General features: G+C 31.9%; 1 protein-coding gene and 2 long non-coding RNA genes across 4 annotated transcripts; 2 read left to right on the forward strand and 1 right to left on the reverse strand.

Moving 5' to 3' along the window:
- Nucleotides 1-499: 499 nt before the first annotated feature.
- On the forward strand, nt 500-3,235 carry LOC107961265 (ribonuclease P protein subunit p25-like protein). Of its 2 annotated transcripts, XM_016897444.2 has the most exons (8): nt 500-707; nt 1,232-1,312; nt 1,393-1,481; nt 1,569-1,643; nt 2,049-2,152; nt 2,229-2,306; nt 2,442-2,504; nt 2,817-3,235. In XM_016897444.2, the coding sequence occupies exons 1-8, from the start codon at nt 585-587 to the stop codon at nt 2,918-2,920; spliced, it is 717 nt and encodes a 238-aa protein (XP_016752933.1). In that variant the 5' UTR covers nt 500-584; the 3' UTR covers nt 2,921-3,235. The 2 variants fall into 2 exon arrangements, with proteins under 2 accessions (XP_016752933.1, XP_016752940.1); XM_016897451.2 differs by lacking the exon at nt 2,229-2,306 and having other exon boundaries at nt 502-707.
- An 899-nt stretch (nt 3,236-4,134) lies between these two features.
- Nucleotides 4,135-8,468, reverse strand: LOC121204925 (uncharacterized). Its single transcript, XR_005900064.1, has 2 exons — nt 7,001-8,468; nt 4,135-6,887 (listed from the first exon to the last, which is right to left on the reverse strand). It is a non-coding gene; the product is annotated as an uncharacterized lncRNA (long non-coding RNA).
- A 1,002-nt stretch (nt 8,469-9,470) lies between these two features.
- On the forward strand, nt 9,471-10,813 carry LOC107961282 (uncharacterized). The gene is made up of 2 exons (XR_001701250.2): nt 9,471-10,031; nt 10,169-10,813. It is a non-coding gene; the product is annotated as an uncharacterized lncRNA (long non-coding RNA).
- Nucleotides 10,814-18,256: the final 7,443 nt, after the last annotated feature.

Below are 18,256 nucleotides of genomic sequence, written 5' to 3' on the forward strand. Positions count from 1 at the left end.
CTTATATTAAATATATAGTACTACTCTAATATAAACATTAAAATAATATTAAAATGATTATATAAAAAATTCAATAAATACAAAAGATATAAAATTATTAAATTATTAAAATAATATAAATATAAATATTTAAAAGAAATAATATGGACTGGTTTAAATTAGTCATTTGTAAATATTGACAGATTTAGGTAAAATTTTTAGTCCTAATTTTTAGACTTAGTCGAACTTAAACAAACATAAAAATATATTAATGTTATACTTAGACCCGACCTAACCCGACCATAATCACCTCTAATCCATGTTTAATATGTTTTATATTTATATATAATCTGCTATGTTAACTTATTTTTAAATAACAAAAATAACTTTTTTTTTAATTCCAAAAAAAAAAAACAATATGGATACAACATTTTCGAGCTGCGACCCAACTCGGGTTGACCCAAAGACCCATCGGATCAAACCCGACATCAATATCGGCAAAGGCGTAAATCCCAGAAAGGGCCTTTTCATTTTGGTGTTAGGCTCTGTGCTGGTGCTGTGATTTAATCAGGTTTTTTTTTCTTTGTTTTACTTCCACTCCTCCAATGGATAGATACCAGAAAGTAGAGAAGCCAAAGTCCGAATCACCCATTAACGACAATGAGATCCGAATCACTTCTCAAGGCGCTATTCGAAACTACATCAACTATGCCATTGCTCTTCTTCAGGTTTCCCTCCTTTCCCTTTTCGACTTTTTTTTTTGGTCTCATTTCTTTGTTCATTGCTCATTTCGTGCTTCTGGGGTTCTCTTTTTTGCTTTTTGACGTTCAACATTGTATTTATTTGTCTCTTTTGTTATTGGGGTTTTGCTTCTTCTTCTTCTTCTTCTTCTTCTTTCCCTTTAATATGTTTTTCATTTAGGGATTTCGATTTTTTGTGTGTGCATGTACTGAGTTTGGGCATTTTAATTTTTATATGGTATCCTATGGGTTTGATTTTTAGGAAAAAAAGTAATGCAAATTTGGCTCTATTTGATTTCTAGGATTCTTTGTTTGCATTTTCTCTAGTAGTCAGTGGGTTTTATCAGATTGTAAAATAAGGTTATTTGACGTAATTTTTATCCATGTTCTTTTCTATTATCTAACATTTGGGATTTTTCTTAATCTTTTACTGTAATCACTTTCTGTTAATGTTGAGATGATTTATATCTTCTATTAGTTTAAACTATTAATGAGCTGGTATAGTTTATTAGGAAAAACAAGCGAAGGAGATTGTCTTAAAAGCAATGGGACAAGCAATCAGTAAGACGGTAGCCATTGCCGAGATTATAAAGGTTGATGTCCTTTTCTTTATCATCTCTGCATCGTATTTTTCCGACTTTTCCTTATTAGATCTATTTGTGCTGTAAAACAGAAAAGGGTTCCCCAACTGCATCAAGATACCGCCATTAGTTCGCTGAGCATAACTGACGTGTGGAACCCTATTGAAGACGGACTTGTTCCGTAAGTCTCCATATTTCTCTATTCCCATTTACGACGTTTTGGTTTGCTTCTTATTACTCCGAGCATTTAGTTTATTGTCTTGTGCAGTGTAGAGATGACTCGCCATGTCTCGATGCTTTCTATCACCTTGTCAACCGGAGAGCTAAATAAAAACTCTGCCGGGTAAGCTAATTTGTTGATTGGGTAGCCGGTTATTACAGTATCAGGGAAATGAAACTGTGGAAACATTTTTTCTTTTTTAATATAATGCTTAGCCGGGATTAGTTATGTGCTAAATGCCGGTACTTAAATGTTTTCTTTTGGAACCTACTTCTTAAATGTTTAGAACCCCATAATGTGTAAAAACTAATATTACTTGAAATCGAGTGTGAACATCGGATATGTATTTGTTCAATTTTCTTAAAAGTTTCTTTTTCATATTTGGAAGATTTATAGAGGGTCATACCGCCGTACTCATTTTGGAGTATGTGGTGGATACGAGTATTAGACATGGGTAATTAAATAAAATTTTTATTATATTGTTTGCTTAATTGAGAGAACTGTATGACTTGATATATGTGACTTCAGGTATCAAGCTCCACATTTTGTTGAAGAATCTAAGCCGCAATATCATTATCATCAGCAGCAACCACAGAAACAAGCCCAGATCCCGTATAATTCTGTTAATGAAGGTAATGTTCAGAAAAAAGTTGTTACGGAGCTGTTTTTTTATGAACATTTTTCTTTTAAATCTCAACATATTTTTAGATTCATATGGCCGAGGAAGGGGTCGTGGTAGAGGGAGAGGGCGGAGTTGGGGTAGGGGTGGATATGGAAATTATCCAGGTATAGTAAATAGGTTCTGATGCTTTGAATGGTATTCCGGTGATTATTGATATTTTTGTCGAACTTTTAATTTAATGTGGTAGAAAAGGCTTTTTATTAAACATACCTTATAATTCACTAATATCTTTTTTATAGATAATGGTGGATACTCCAACTGGGGCAGAGGTGGTGGGCGAGGAAGAGGTTGGGGCTATCGTGGTAAGTATGCTTCATTGATTCTACTCCAACTTTTGATTTTGATTGAAGTACTCGTGTCTAATACATATTTGAACATGTTTGCGGAGATATGACTTTCCAATGACCCTTCAAATACATGGAAAAACTTTGAAAAATTGAACATATCCGTGTTGGATACCTTTTAATTTGAATCAGCAGGTTTTGCTAATTATTTTTAGTTATCGAATTCCCAAAAATATAACTCAAATTAGTTGGAAAAGAATTCAAATAACAAACAATCTCAAATTCACTAAACATTTAACCAAAGTTATTTCACTCTTTTTATTCCAACAGGTAGTGGCAATGAAAGAGGCAGACGTGGAGGGGGCAGAGGCTATAACCGTGGCCGTGGAAGAATGGGTGGTGGCCGCTCAAGGGGTGGTGGTGGTGGCTACTAAAGCATAATCAGCGACCCGAAGCTCTTGGTTAGTTTTCTTCTTTTTAGACCATGAGCTAAAATACTTGCCTTGGCCAATGTTTTGGAATAGCATGAGATGTGGCTTTAAAATCTCCATCATTGTTAGGCAGTGGTTTTTTTTGTGTTGATGTCTGCATTATATGGATGAGAGGCTTTTTCATTTTTGGGTCATTTCGGATTTAGGCAAGGGCAAGTGGGGATGGGCGGGTTATGATTTGCACTGTAATTAAAGTTACTGTTAAAGGTTGCGAAAACCCTAATCATGTTTATGTATATATTGATTTTTTCTTTGAAATGGTTTCTTACCTCCCTGATTGCCTATGAATGGATTAACTTCAAGTCTTAAACTAAAATGGCCAATATTAAGTATTGGAAATTTTCTTATTTGATTGCAGTATAAGTGATAAGTAAACCTGTCCAAGAATCCAGCATGAGTTGGACAATCAATTTTTATTTTATTTTATTTGAAATTCAGGCTAGCTTAAATTATTATTTAAAAGTTTAATATGAAAATGTATTTTAATATTATAATGAAAACGCAGAATTGGGTTTGTCTGAAGGAAAAAAATGAATCCCATTCCCAAGTTGGGTGATAACTTTGGATTTTTCCTCCTGATATCCATGATTACGCTTTGAACAAAAAATTTAAAAAAGATCTATAAAATTATGAATGAGTATAGCTATACTGCTCAAAATCATTAATTGGATTACTGATTGTTTGGATGGAGAATTGATCTGATGGAACATATTAGATGAGTTCATTTTAGCGAATTGGTGGTTTGACTCGTTCGAGCACGGATTCGAATATTATTTTGAATTTTAGCTTAAAGTTAAAAGTGGGTGAATATACCTTAGAGGTGTCTCTATTGTAGGGACTTAAATTAAATTAGTCCTTCTATTGTTAAATGAATCGATTTAGTTGTTCTATTAGAAAGAATCAAATAAGATTAAATTAGAATAGAGTTAATATTTATTGTTTAAAAAATATAATTTACTATTTAGCAAAGTTAATATTTCTAAAATTTTTATAGTTCTGTAAATGAAATCTTCTATTTGGAATTAAATTACAATTGAAAAATATAATTTTTAATATATTTTTTATACAATATAAATTTATTTAATTTTTTTTAATAGAATAGAGACTAAATTAATTCATTTAATAATAAAGAGATTAATTTAATTGAATCACGATAATATAAAAACTTTTTAAGCACTTTTTTTTTGGTGAAAAGAAAGAATTACAAAAGACAAAAACTAAATCCTCATAGGAGGATCCTCAATCAATCTTAAGCCAAGATTTCTGGAACGAACTGACTTGGCCAAACTATTGGCGACTAGATTTTCGCTGCGAGAAATATGCTGGATCTTCCACTGTTTTAGAGAGTTGTGAGAGTGAAATGTACTTTTCTGACGAGAGTACAATTAGAAATCCCTGAGGAACCTTCTTGAATAGCATTAACAGCTTCAAGACTATCAGTTTGGATAATGACCTTTTCGAAACTTCTATCCAAAAGAAGATTTAAGCCATCTAATATCCCTCCAAGCTCAGCCTCGACCACCGTACAATTACCCAAATATCTGCAATAATCTATAATCCACCCACCATGGTGATCACACACAAAACCCCTAGCAGCTGTAAAGCCTTCATCAAGTCTAACCGAACCATTTGATTTCAAGCTTACCCAATTGCTGTCAGCATGTGAAATGTGTGAGTAACCATGCTCTTTGTGTTGAGCTAGCTTTGAAGCTAATAAATATTGCTTAGCCCAACTGCAGGAAACTTTAAGGATTCCTTCATAACTCCAAGAAAAGTATTGAAAAATACAAAGTTGCGGTCCTTCCAGATGCGCCAAGTAATAATCCCAAAAAGACACGGCCAATCCACTCCATCTAAAGAAAAAGAGAAATGATTTGTGAGATTAACCATCATTCAATTTTGGAGAGAACCAATATAAAACCTGGATCGTCTTTCTTTTGGGATAATATTGTCCCAGATGATTCTAGCTGCAAAATAGTCTCGAAGTACATCCTCACATTCATGTCTACAAAATCCACAAGCACTGCTATTCTTAATGCCTCTCATTGTCCTTTCGACAATCGTTAGAAGGCGATGCTTGAGAGCGAGCCATAAGAAATTCCAGATTCGTTGTGAACCTCTAAAACTCCAAGGCAACTCCTAAATGCGTTCTTTAAAATTCAATGAACCAGTTCGGATCTTCTCATAGACACTTTTAATAGAAAATAATCCAGTCAAGGTAGCCTCCCACACTATTTTGTCAGGTCCCAAGGAAGGGTGCGGAGGTAGAATTCTAACAATTTTACGAACGATCTCTTCTGGAATCCACAAGCGGAAAAGATCTAAATTCCACGATCCATCATCTACAATCATGTTACTAAGCATACAATCTATATTAAGGTTAGAAGAGCATGGAATTTAAGATAATAAGAGGCCACAATTTGGGATCCAAGGATCTCGCCAACATTGGATATTCTTACCATCTCCAACGGGCTAAGAAAGGTTTTCATAGATAAGGGGCCATACCTTAGCAATGGATTTCCAAAGGAAGGAACAACGCCCCCTCGATACATTTTCGGGTAATCTATTGGGAATGTCGTACTTAGTCTTAAGGACCCGAACCCATAAAGTATTGATATTAGAGACAATGTTAAAACCCATTTTCATCATGCAAGAAGTGTTATGATCTTCCAAGTGTCTCAGACCAAGGTCTCCATGAGCTTTCGGTTGACACACTGAATCCCAACTCACCAAAGCTATTTTAGCATTGCCGTTAGTGGATCCCCAAAATGAATTTTCGCACTATACGTTCGATCTCATCACACAGCCCTTTAAGAACCATCATTGTCTGCATAAAGTAACTTGGGATCGACAGAAGGACAATTGAGCTAAAGTCACCCTACCTGCCAAGGAAAGTTGCCTGGCGTCCCAGCTAGACAGCTTGTTGCGCACCTTATCAACCATAAAGTGTAGAGTATTATTTGTAACCCTCTCGTGGAAAAAGGGAACACCTAAGTAAAACCCCAAATTGTTCACTTCATAGAAACCAAAAAAACTGTTGATACATCTCCTTAAATTGTCATTGATGCCTTTGGAGAAAAAATATTTGTCTTCCTCTTATTAATCCTATAAGCCGAGTAGCTATAAAAATCATCAAGAATATTTTTGATGATCTGAGCCTGATGTTCCTCAGTATGACCAAAGAGAATCAAATCATCCGCGAAGAAAAAATAAGAAAGTGGTGGACCATTGCGAACCAGGCGAATGGGGGACCAATTGCCAACACCAATGGTAGCATGAATACTGTGACTCAACCATTCCATACACAAAAATGAATAAATACGGTGATAAAGGAGAACCTTGTCAAACACTTCTGACTGGTTGAAATTTCGGAGTTAGAACCTCGTTCCAAAACACCTGCATAATAGAACTGGAAATTGCAAACATAATAACATCACGTACAAAATTAGAAATACCTGTAGCTTGGAGATACGAGTGAATGAAATCCCAACGCACTCGATCATAAGCTTTTTCCAGGTCTATTTTGATGGTCATCCACCTCCTATTTTTTTTGTGAGCTCCTCATAGAGTGGATAACCTCTTGAGCAATGACAATATTATCTATGATATTTCGTCTTGCGAAGAAACCAGTTTGCTCTGGTCAAATAAGCTTGGGGAAAACCACTTTGAAACAGTTAGCAATAATCTTCATAACCAGTTTATAAAGAACAGAACACAAACTGTTTGGCCGAAACTGGGCAAAGCCTTCCGAATTTTGGGTTTTAGGAATAAGAACAATAAGCAAATTATTTAATTCTAAATCAATACTATTACCAGCAAAAATACCTTTAACCCAACTACAAATGAAGGCGCCGACGTGGTCCTACTGACTTTGGTAGAAAATGGTGTGAAAACCGTCACTTCTTGGAGCCTTCAAAGGTGACATGTCAAACAAAGCAATTTTGATTTCCTCCTCAGAAACTGGCATATTAAGGAAGTTAAAATCTTCATTATTGAGAGGCGAAAAAGCGTTCATGGGTAAACCTCTCATCGGTCCGGGATGTTCTCCATATAAAGCTTTAAAGAAATTGATCGCTTCAGTTTTTAGCTGCTCCTCGTCCATGATCCATTCCCCCAAATCATTTTTTAAAGCGGTGATTTGATTCTGCTTCCATCTTCTCAGAGTTCGGGTATGAAAAATTTGGTGTTGCGATTCCCCAAGGCTAACCAGTCGCATCGAGCTTTCTGTCTCCAGAGAATATATTCATAATACAATACATTTTCCAAATCTTCTCTGAGCTCCATCTTAACTTGGCTAAGAAAAGTCGAGTTTCTTCTGCTGCGCTCGATTTCAATGTTGTAAAGTTTCTTTGTCAAAAACCTCTTTCGGGTAGGAATGTGACCATACACATCTTTATTCCATCTTTTGACTTGATCAGTAAACTCAGAGTGAACCCTTCCAATTCTTTTTAACAAAATTTGAGAACACAGGGTGTTCAACCCAACCTGTTAAAAATCTAAACGGACGCCTTTGTGAGGAATGAAGACCTGGCATCAAAGACAACTTAAGTGGCCTATAGTCCGATTTAAGTCATGGCAAGTGGGTCACCAGAGAATTAAGAAAAAGAGTACACCAAGCATTGTTACAGATAGCCCTATCCAGACGCTTCATAATCCCTCCTCTCTACCAAGTGAATTGCGGACCTTTAAAGCCTAAGTCTTGCAACAAGGCAAAGTCCATAAGTTTACTAAAGAAGGGGCATCTTTTCCCTAGAGTTCGACCCCCTCTCTTTTCAGTAGGAGAAAGAATAGCGTTAAAGTCACCAATCGCCATAGTTCTTTGTAAAGTCTCCCATAAAAGTCTTCGTTTACTATGATTCGGACTGGCGTACACAAAAGTGACCAAAAAAGACTGTCTGAAAGAGGTACCAATAACTCTGACTAACACAAATTGTGAATGGTTTTTAAGAACCTCCACACAAATGGATTATTTCCAGCCAATCCAAATACCACCTGAAAAGCCCACTGCCTCAACACGATGTGAGTAATGAAACCCAAGCTTCGCAATAATTGAATTAGCTTTTCCCCCACTGACCCTTGTTTCGATAAGACTGATCAAATCAGGTTTATGTTCACAATTGTATTCATGAAAAACCCGAATAAACTTCGAACTAGCACAACCCTGACAATTCTAAGAAAAAATAATAAAATTCATAAATAAAAAATTAAAAGTACGAGGACTAAACTTTCAAAGGGCAATGGAAGCTTTATCTCCTTCATCGTTAGTGATGACCTTATCAGAAAATATCTCTACTTGTTCACCAAAAAGCTTTGCCATGGAATTCATAGCTTTAGGGAGTGGGACACGTGAATTTCCAGCAATTTTAAAGCGTCCCCCTCTTCCATGAATTGTTTTATTAAGCGTTCTTCCACTGCGCCTATTACTTTTTTTTATTGTCAAGTTCGTTTCCTTTTGGAGGAGCGTTCAAAATAATAGTCCCCTGGTCTATTCACCGACCCTGATACTATAATATTGTGGTCTGAATTTTCTTTAAAAATCACGGCCGAATGACGTTTGGGGTCCAACAAGTTAGAGTTTAAAACCACATTTGATTCAATAAGACCTTCAAAAGTGGGGTTAAAATGTAGGGAAGAATTTTTGTTTTGTAATTCAGCTGTGGGGCCCGACTGAAAGTGATCCAAGTTCCCTGAAATATTTAAAATCTAATTGTCTGCTGAAATAGATTGATACCCGTCCAACCTGTTCATGGGTCGGGCTATCCAGCCAGGCCTAATGGCCTGCCCGAAATGTGGGAGGATTTGGGCAAAAATATAGGTCCAAAAAATAGATTTGGATAAAAAAATGAGGCCCGTCTAAAAAATGAGCCGGGGTATTTTTGGCCCGGACCCAGCCCGGCCCAAATTCACTAAATGACAAAAAAATTCTACTTTTTTTTTGTTTTTGAATGCTATTTTCTTGTTGTTTTCTCCCTATTTTGCTACCATATTACTATTAGTTCTCCTATTTTGTTGTTATTATTTAGATATTGTATAAAACTTATTTTATTATTAATTTTGTTATTATTTTAAAGACATTTGTTAATTTTATTATTATTTTAGAGGTATTTGCTTGTTAAGTTGCATCTATCTTAGTGTTATTTAAGTCTACATATTTTTTAAAATTTATTTTCAATTTATTGGAAAATATTTATTTTGATTTTTTAGTATTTTTGATGTATTATATATATTTAAAAATTATATAAAATAATATAAAAATAAATACGGACGGGCTGGGTCTGGCCCGAGTTTTAGTATTTTTATTTGGGTCGGGCTTGGAAAAAAATTTAAGCCTATTTTTTAGGCCCGGCTCGGCCGAGCCCAATGAATGGGCTTAAATTTTTAGTTGAGCCTGGCCCGCCCCGGCCCATGATCACCTCTACGTCCAAATTAAGGCCAATATTATTCCCAATAATTAAATTCCCATGCGGCAGGACTTGACCAGCCATGTCTTGTTCAACGTCCAAGTGGACCAGCCCACTTGACTTATCTTCTAGCCCAATAAACCTACTATGGTCCAGAATTCCGTTTTCCTTATTCACCTCAGCCCGTAGCCCAAAATTTCTCCTAGACCTAACCTTCTTTAAATTCCTAAGAAAATCACCTTGTTTAAAAGAGACCTCCTTCAATCCTGAAATTTTAACTCCAAAAATTCCAACCCCGAGTTTCCAGTCCCCAAATCTGTCGATTGTTTATATCCAGTAATTAGAACCGTAAATCTTAATCCATCCCGATTTTATTCCACAATTTTTGCTTGTTGATTTGGCTTTTTGGCTTGATTACGCCTTGATTTTCACTGGACTACCATCCACAGACCAAAGGTGTCGTCCGCCAGCGCCGGATCTGTACCTTTGTCCATCGTCACAGATAAGTCTTCCTTCTCCCCTTGTATGCTCCGATCTACCAAAAAAGAAGAACAAGAATTTTTAGTATGGCCATATTGCCACAATAAAAGCATACCGTGGGAAGAGCTTCAAATTCCACTCTTTGGATCCGGCTGTTGATCGAGACTTGTGAGGTAAGTGGCTTTTCCAGATCTACCGACATCGCCATCCTAGCAAATTGGCCTCTTGCTCCACTATCCGTCTTGAGGTCTAATTTCATCACTTTTCCGACCAAGCTTCCTATCTCCTCTAAAATCCTTTTCTTATATAGGAAGCCCGACAATCCTAGGAATCGGATCCAGGCCATAATCATGCTAGGAAAGGGTTTCAGCGGATCAAACTGGATCGTCCATGGCTGAACGGGTAAATAGTGTCCAAACATTATCTAGGGGCCTTGAGTCAAAGCTCGACTCTGCTTTGGAAACGGACAAGGAAATATCCGTTCTCGATGTCCATTAGTCTAAACGATTGAGAGGGTTTCCAAAGGCTACAAATACAATTATGAAGTACCCCGTAGCCTATGTTCCGTCCCAACAACTTGACAACAACAGTAGTCTACATATCCCTAACCAAAATATTCCGTAAACACTCCGAGAAGACTATGGCGGGGATTCCATTAATAGAGGACCGAAGAATGTCACCATCTTCAATTACAAGGTCTCCATCGAAAGAACCATCACCAGATTCAGATCCATTCCTTCCCAAAAGCTTCTCTTTCCAAGAAACTTCTCTCATTGGAATCGTGTTACGTCCATTGAATCTTCACTCACCACTTTAAACCTGACCTTTTTGGTGTTACGTTCCTCAGCTGGGATAATTTCGGCATCAGTTCGGTCATCGGTTAAGAAAATTGATGCTTAGACAAAAATTTACAATTTACCAACTCTAGTTTCAAAACAGCTATTGTTATTGATTATTTGCCACTTGCTTTTCCATTCTTTTATTGTGATAGATAAAGAAGCATATACCTTAGGTAGCAAACTTAACCAGGTCAAAACTAACCCCAATTTAAAGACTCAGTCCAAGTTGAATCAAATAATTTGAGTTAATTACACTTCGTAATATAATGTAAGATTATTTTTAACAATAAAATTATCAGAATGTAAAATTAAAAGCTTTATTATAGAATGTTTTTTAATAAGAATTTAGTTCTTTTATTATTAATAAGAAGATATTGAATTGGAAGTTGATAAAAGAATTTCATTGGACTAAAAAACATAGACCTTAAATTTAACATAGTATTACTATGATTAATATATTAATTTTCCTTACAAATATTATCTGAACACACTAATTTTGATTTTATTTTATGGATTAATATTTAGTACATTAGTAGTATATTTTTTTATCCCACAAATAATTTTAGAAAACTGTCGCATGTCTTTTTTTAAATTAATTATTTTAATATTTTACTATACTTTTATAAAATATTTATCAACTCCCGAATTTGCTTGTGAAGTCTAAAAATTGTACTGATAATATACCCAATATTATTTCTTATTTTATTACTACATATCATTCTTTTTATTATGCTGACAAGGCCCCACCCTTTTAAATTGGAAAATTTTTGATTTAAGCCCTTTAAAATTTTAAATTAATAAAGGTAAAATTACACTTTGACCTTTTTAAAAATGATAAAAAAAATTAATTTAGTTCTTTAAAAATTATAAGATAGAGGCTATTAAAATGGTGAAATTGTATTTTTACTATTGTAAAAATTACAATTTAATTTCGGCCCCTAAAATAATTTTCTGACTTCACCCCTGTTAAAAAATATTTCAAATATTTTAAAATTAAATAATTATAATAATAAATATGATGAGGGATGGTTTTACCTATTTCTTATTAACGTTTTAAATTAGGATAATTATTTTATGTAATGTTGGTGGAATGAAAAAAATTCTAAAAACAAAAAAGTTGAACCCACGACAATATCTTCTTAAATTCGTTTGTGAAATTTTTTTATTCCACTAACAATATATAAAGTAATAAACAAGTTAAAATATTATATTATAATAAGTTTAAATTTAGGTTAAATTCTACTCTTAATCCCTGTACTTTATGAAAATTATGGATGCAACCCTTATACCTTAATTTGATATTTTTAGTCTTTGTATTGCCAAATGATAACTATTAAATTCTGTTATTTCTAAAATTTAACTCGACAAGCATATTATTATATATGTAATGTCGTATCAGCTTGTTATTTACATATATTACACACTAAAAATCCAGTTAATGGATTAAAGATTGTTATTTCAATAATGATTGAAATATCAAAATTAAAAAAAAAAATATGAACTTAAAATGATCTAGTTAGAGAATATACATTAAATCTACAACTATATGCATAGTATATAACTAATAATTAAATTTAACCAAACAGATTTAACTGTTACTATTTGGGTCAAGACTAAAATTTCAAAACTTGAAAAATATAAAGACTGAAATTGACCAATTAGAAAAGTATAGTCTAAAATTGATCAAATTAAAAATATAGGGACTAAATCCAAAATTTTTGCAAATATTACCTCGGAATCTTATATTGCCAAAGAAAAATATGATATTAAGATTATTGATTTAAGATAATGTTTGAAATCCAAACATCTTATATAACAATTTCACACCACAGCATCAATAGAATCAAATGCACTCTAGTAATCTAAAATTACGAAAAATATTATTTAAATAATAAATTTTCATTTATTTTTAATTAAAATATTTAATATTTATATACTATATATTTCAAGTTTCTAAAAGAGAAGAATAAAATTGTGGCTTAAAATTTTCGTTTTTTTTTGAATAATCTCATTATAAGTTCTAATTATATCTACTCTTTTTGACACAATACTTAAAACTACCCATAACTCCTCTATAATTCATAAATAGAAGGATCATACACTTTAGCACACTTGAACCGCATCCACATATATTGACAACAATGTCCATATCAATCGAACTATTACTTCGACTAAAATTTTCTCTTAAACAAACAATTAAAATTAACATACTAACAATAACCTAATATTATTTGTTTTTCTCAAAATTTTTAAAAAAAGGCTCACATTTTAAAAGTTTTTAAATGTTAGAGCTTAAAATTTTAATCACAAAATAATTGATTTATAATAATAAATATTTTAATTTTAACTAAAATTAATTTTGGGTTACATAAACGGTATTTTAAAGCACAATTAATTTTAGAATCATCTTAATATAAGTTATTTTATTGTCATAGATTTAATTTGGGGCTATATCTTAATATAAGTTACAAGTTTTTAATTGTCACCTTTATTAATTATTTTTTTCTATTTTTATTTAGATTTTTGTATAGCATATGTTTAATTTAGTGTCAATTATTATATTTTGATTTTGATTTTAATTTTTCATGTATTTTATGTTTTGGTAAAACTCACGCATCATTGGCAGGAGCAAATCATTGTCACATACGCACATACTACTAGAGGTGATCATGGGCCGGGCCGGGTCGGGTTCGGGCCTGGTCCATACAAATTTTTGGGCCCGGCCCAGCCTGAAATATGGGCCTAAAATTTTACCCAAGCCCGGCCCGAAATAAAATTACTAAGCCCTAGCCCGGCCCATATTAATTTTTTTTATTTCATTAAATAAAAAAATTAAAAATATAATAAATCAAATATATTTAAAAACATAAAAACAAATATTAAAACAAATAAAAATAATAGTAAAACAATTCTTAAAATAATACACAAATTAATAATATAATAAAAAATAGTTATATTAAAAATTTAAAATAATTAAAAATAAAATAAAAAATATATATTAATATATAATTCGGGCCGGCTGGGCCGGGGCCGGGCCAAAAAACTCTTACCCAAGGCCCGGGCCTCTTTTTTTGCTCAAGCCCATTTTTCGGGCCTATATTTTTACCCAAACCCTCTCATTTTTCGGGCGGGCCTTCGGGCAGGGCCGGGCCGCCCAGCCCATGATCAGCTCTACATACTACTAACATATGATTTTTGCGGCTTAATCTAACGATATTTTGCAGATGTTGAATTTGCTCATGTCTATAATGAGATGGTGAATATTTTAATTTGTTGGATGGCTTCAAAGTGAAGAAGAAAAGTAGAAAAGATTGGTGGGACGAAGCACAAGCGCACATTCATACCATGAGAGGAAGTTTATTGTTGATTTTTAACTCTCATATTTTCATCTTTTGTTTCTCTTGCTTATTTATTGAATTATGGTATTATAGGTATGGGGGGAGTTTATTTTCTTGGTTGCTAAATGAGCGTTGATTGAGAGGTGTTTCTATTGTTTGAGATGAACTGGGTGTGTGATAAGTATGATGTTTTTTTTTCTTTTAAATGTAACATTTATGAATTTTGAAATTTTAAAATATATATTTTAAATTAGAATATATATATATATAAATAAAGATTTTTCAATACATATTTAAATGATGAGAATTTTTCTTGCTATTATTTATCCCTATATCCAAGTTACTTATATGTATTTTAATGTATTTATTCCTTCGGGGATATTTTATTAGAATTCATTTAAGCATCATTTGTTATTTTACAATTAAAATTTGAGAAAATATTTAGTATACTGTCAGTGGTGTTTTTAAATTCCACAAGCGGGTTTGGTGTTGACAAGTGTTCTGTAAGAATAAAGTTAAATACTAATAAATAAATATATATTTTTAAAAAATGATACATGGCAAGTTTTTAAGACTGCTTGTAGAATAAATAAATAAAAAACACACTATTGGTGTACCAAAGACTATCCCTTAAAAATTATAAAGATTTGTTATATAAATTTTCAAATGTCAATTAAAGATTGATTTTACAGAGTTTTTTTTTTTCAAGGTATTTATCGGAGCGAGCTCAGTAATCAATCCTCCGTATTTTGTAAGCCCATTAAGAGGTTAAATGCTAGCCTCGAGTTTTAAAACTACTCCATATTTCTTGTTGTTTTAGAATAATTAAATAAGTAATATTTTTTTACATTATCTATTTCTTTGCTTAATTATTAATAATTTAATTGCCATATTTTTAAAAAAAAAATTTATGATTCATTTAATCATCCATTGTTAGTTTTCAATAAAAAAAATTGATTGGGTATCATGTTTTATATATCTTATATATATATCATCTTTTAGCATATTGAGTTGCTCTAAATGTTAATCATTGTCAAATATTTATCAAAGATATTTTTAAAAGGTTCTTTCTTTTACTCGTGAAGAGGAAATAATTTTGAACTTTGTTTAAATAGTAACATTTTTTATATTAATTGTTTATCTTGATAAACAATTAACTACTTTATCACGATATTTATAGCGAAAGTGTAACAATTCGATTTTTATTGGTATCGAAAAAATGCGATTTTAAAACTCTATTTCCATCAACCAAGTCCGTAAGGATAAAATAGGAAGGTTTATTGAGTTGGTATGATACTATATTAAAGACTAGTTAAGAAATTTAATCGAGAAAACTATTAATTAAAGCTCAGGGACTAAATTATAAAAGTCTAACTACTATTGAATTTTAAATTAAAAATGTTTGAGGACCTAATTAACAATTAACCAAAGGACCGAGATGGTTATTAAACCATTGCTTTCCGAGAGTTAGTGGAAGTGATGATGATTTCCATTAAATTTTCATAATTTCAATTAATATATATGTCATAAATGAGTGGATTAAACTTGATTAATTAAGGTTGTTTAGGACTTAAACTAAGTATTTATATAATTCAATGGGAAAGAGAATCTAGAAAGCTATCATCTCATTCCTCTAACCATACAACCATTAAAAAGTAAAGAAAGAAACTTCAAGCCTTTAATCAAGCTATTTTCTTCAATTTTTTTATAGAAATTGAATCATGATAGTTTGATCTAGTTAACTCATGTGTTAATTTCTTCAATTAGTTGATGTTTAGCAAATTGTCATTAAAGCATAATTGATGAAATTAAGCTTGAAATTGAAGAGATTGTTAGATAGTGAACTTAGATTATGGTAAGAATTAACTTAGAAATGAAATTAAGCTTGTTAGAAGATTTTATGACATAAGGGACTAAATCGAAAAGTATCATAAAATTATGCTATAGATGAAAAATACAAGGTTCCTAATGAAAAATATGAAATTAGATTTTGATATGATGTTAGATATCGAAAAATATGAGTATTTAGATTATGGGGACTAAAATGAATAAAATGCAAAATATGTTGATTATATGTTTCAATGTGAATCGGATGTAAATTGATATTGTTTTTATAATTGAATTATCAAATGTAGCTAAAGACAACGTTGGGCATTTGTACTTTTATGATTTGAGTTCAATATATACACATGATTATTGCAAGCTAGCTATTGCAGTAAGCTTATTACTTGCCTCATGACTCAGTTTGTACGATGATATTGAATGTCGAGAATTGAATTGAATTAAGCATAACTTAAACAAGCATGATATGAACTATGATATGTGATCATGAACATATACGTATTATAATCAATTTTACTTTTTACAACCTAAATGTTTAATATTGGTATTATTAAAATTTAATGATATCAAATTATTTTCATAAAAAAATTTTTATTTTAAATTATTTTTATAGATTATTTAATGTTAAATAAAATTCAGAGGTTACAAATTTTGAATATTCAATTTGTTTGGTAAGTTACAAAATGTATATAAAAAGTCATTTAAAAGAATCAAATTAAAGCCACATAAATTTCAATTGTTGTCCATCCTTTTTTGTCACACTACAATCAAAGGCAATGATTATTTTTATTGAATCCCTCTAAGTCTAATATCTTTTATTTTTTATTATTATTTAAATTTCATATTTGAAATATCAATTCATATCATTTTAGTTTTAGGGTAAAAATATTTATTTAGCCGTACGAAATTCTTATAAAGGAAATTTAAGTAACTTATCAGTAATTTTAAAAAAAATCATTTTTATATAAAAATATTAGGTTTCTATTCCTATTAAATATTTCTTGTAACACCCCCTACCCGTATTTCAAGCCTAGAATAGGGTACGAGGCATTACCGAATTTAATATGATCAATCATGTAAAAATCATCCATAAAATTTCTTCTAAATTAAAAACTTTCATACATATGTTTAACGTCCCTTATATGGGCCTATGGGGCCCAAAACATGGTTCGGGACCAAACTGTAAACATATGAAACTTTTGCAACACTTAGAAAATTTTCACACTTTGGAGAGTCACACGCCCGTGTTTTCAACCCGTGTAACTCTCTGTTTATAACTTCATAACCCTTGTCAGTCTACACTTCATATAAATAACAAGAAACGTGTATGGGCTCATTTCTCATTAAATTTCTCATATATATACACAATTTCACGTTGTGTAATCATACAACATATATCAGCCATATCTCTATAATCTAAATATATTTTTATAACAACTTATCTTGATTTCATACTGTTTCATATTTAAGCTTAAATAACCAAAGTATTTGAAATATTATCTTTATGCAAATAGTACACATGAGGTATATAATTCCATAATTATGAATAAACACATTTATCAAACATTTTCCATATTCATATACCAATGTCTCATGTCTCCATATATCAATAACCGTCATTTTTATGAATTCCGAGTTCAATTTTATAATTATTTGTCTCGTATTTAATTTATTCCATTTCGAAACTTTATTCATTAATACGTTTAAATTATCAATACATATGGACAGTATATTCAATAATCACAAATGAATTCATTTATCAACCAAGTTCTATACTCATTTCTTATCAACTTGTACTTCCTGTATCACATAATTCCATGTAACACTTACCAAACTTGTCAAATTAGTGAACGTCTTGCGGAATTGAGTACTTCGTTTTCTCGATGCCATAGTTCAACTATGGTCTTACACATCTTCACATAATGATGTCATAGCCCAGCTATGGTCTTACATATATTCATATATCGATGCCATAGCCCAGCTATGGTCTTACACGTAATCACATATCACATATCGATGCCATAGCCCAGTTATGGTCGTACACGAATCACATATCTCACTGATGCCATATCCCAGATATGGTCTTATACAGTAGCATATATCACACCGATGCCATATCCCAAATATGGTCTTATACGGAAATCACTTGTCACTTGTTGTAATACCCTGAAAATTTTTACAGTAAGATATTATCCTTGATATAGTAAAATAAGGAAATAAAGTGACATAAAGGGAAATTTTGAGTTATGTCAATATTAAGAAGTATATTATGATATATTAATTCAAGAAAGGACTAAATTGTAAAAGTGAGAAAAGTTTTGTTGCACAAGAGTAAATACTCAAAATTTAAGGGGTTAAAGTGTAAATATGAAAAATTTA

Source organism: Gossypium hirsutum, chromosome A08 (assembly GCF_007990345.1).
Source record: "Gossypium hirsutum isolate 1008001.06 chromosome A08, Gossypium_hirsutum_v2.1, whole genome shotgun sequence".
In the NCBI taxonomy this organism is placed as follows: Eukaryota; Viridiplantae; Streptophyta; class Magnoliopsida; order Malvales; family Malvaceae; genus Gossypium; species Gossypium hirsutum.

Coding starts and splice junctions, on each gene's coding strand:
- LOC107961265 (XM_016897444.2), top strand. CDS start 585: ATGGATAGATACCAGAAAGTAGAGAAGCCAAAGTCCGAATCACCCATT. Junction 1,644..2,048: donor CTAAATAAAAACTCTGCCGG/GTAAGCTAATTT, acceptor ATGTGACTTCAG/GTATCAAGCTCCACATTTTG. Junction 2,153..2,228: donor GTATAATTCTGTTAATGAAG/GTAATGTTCAGA, acceptor ACATATTTTTAG/ATTCATATGGCCGAGGAAGG.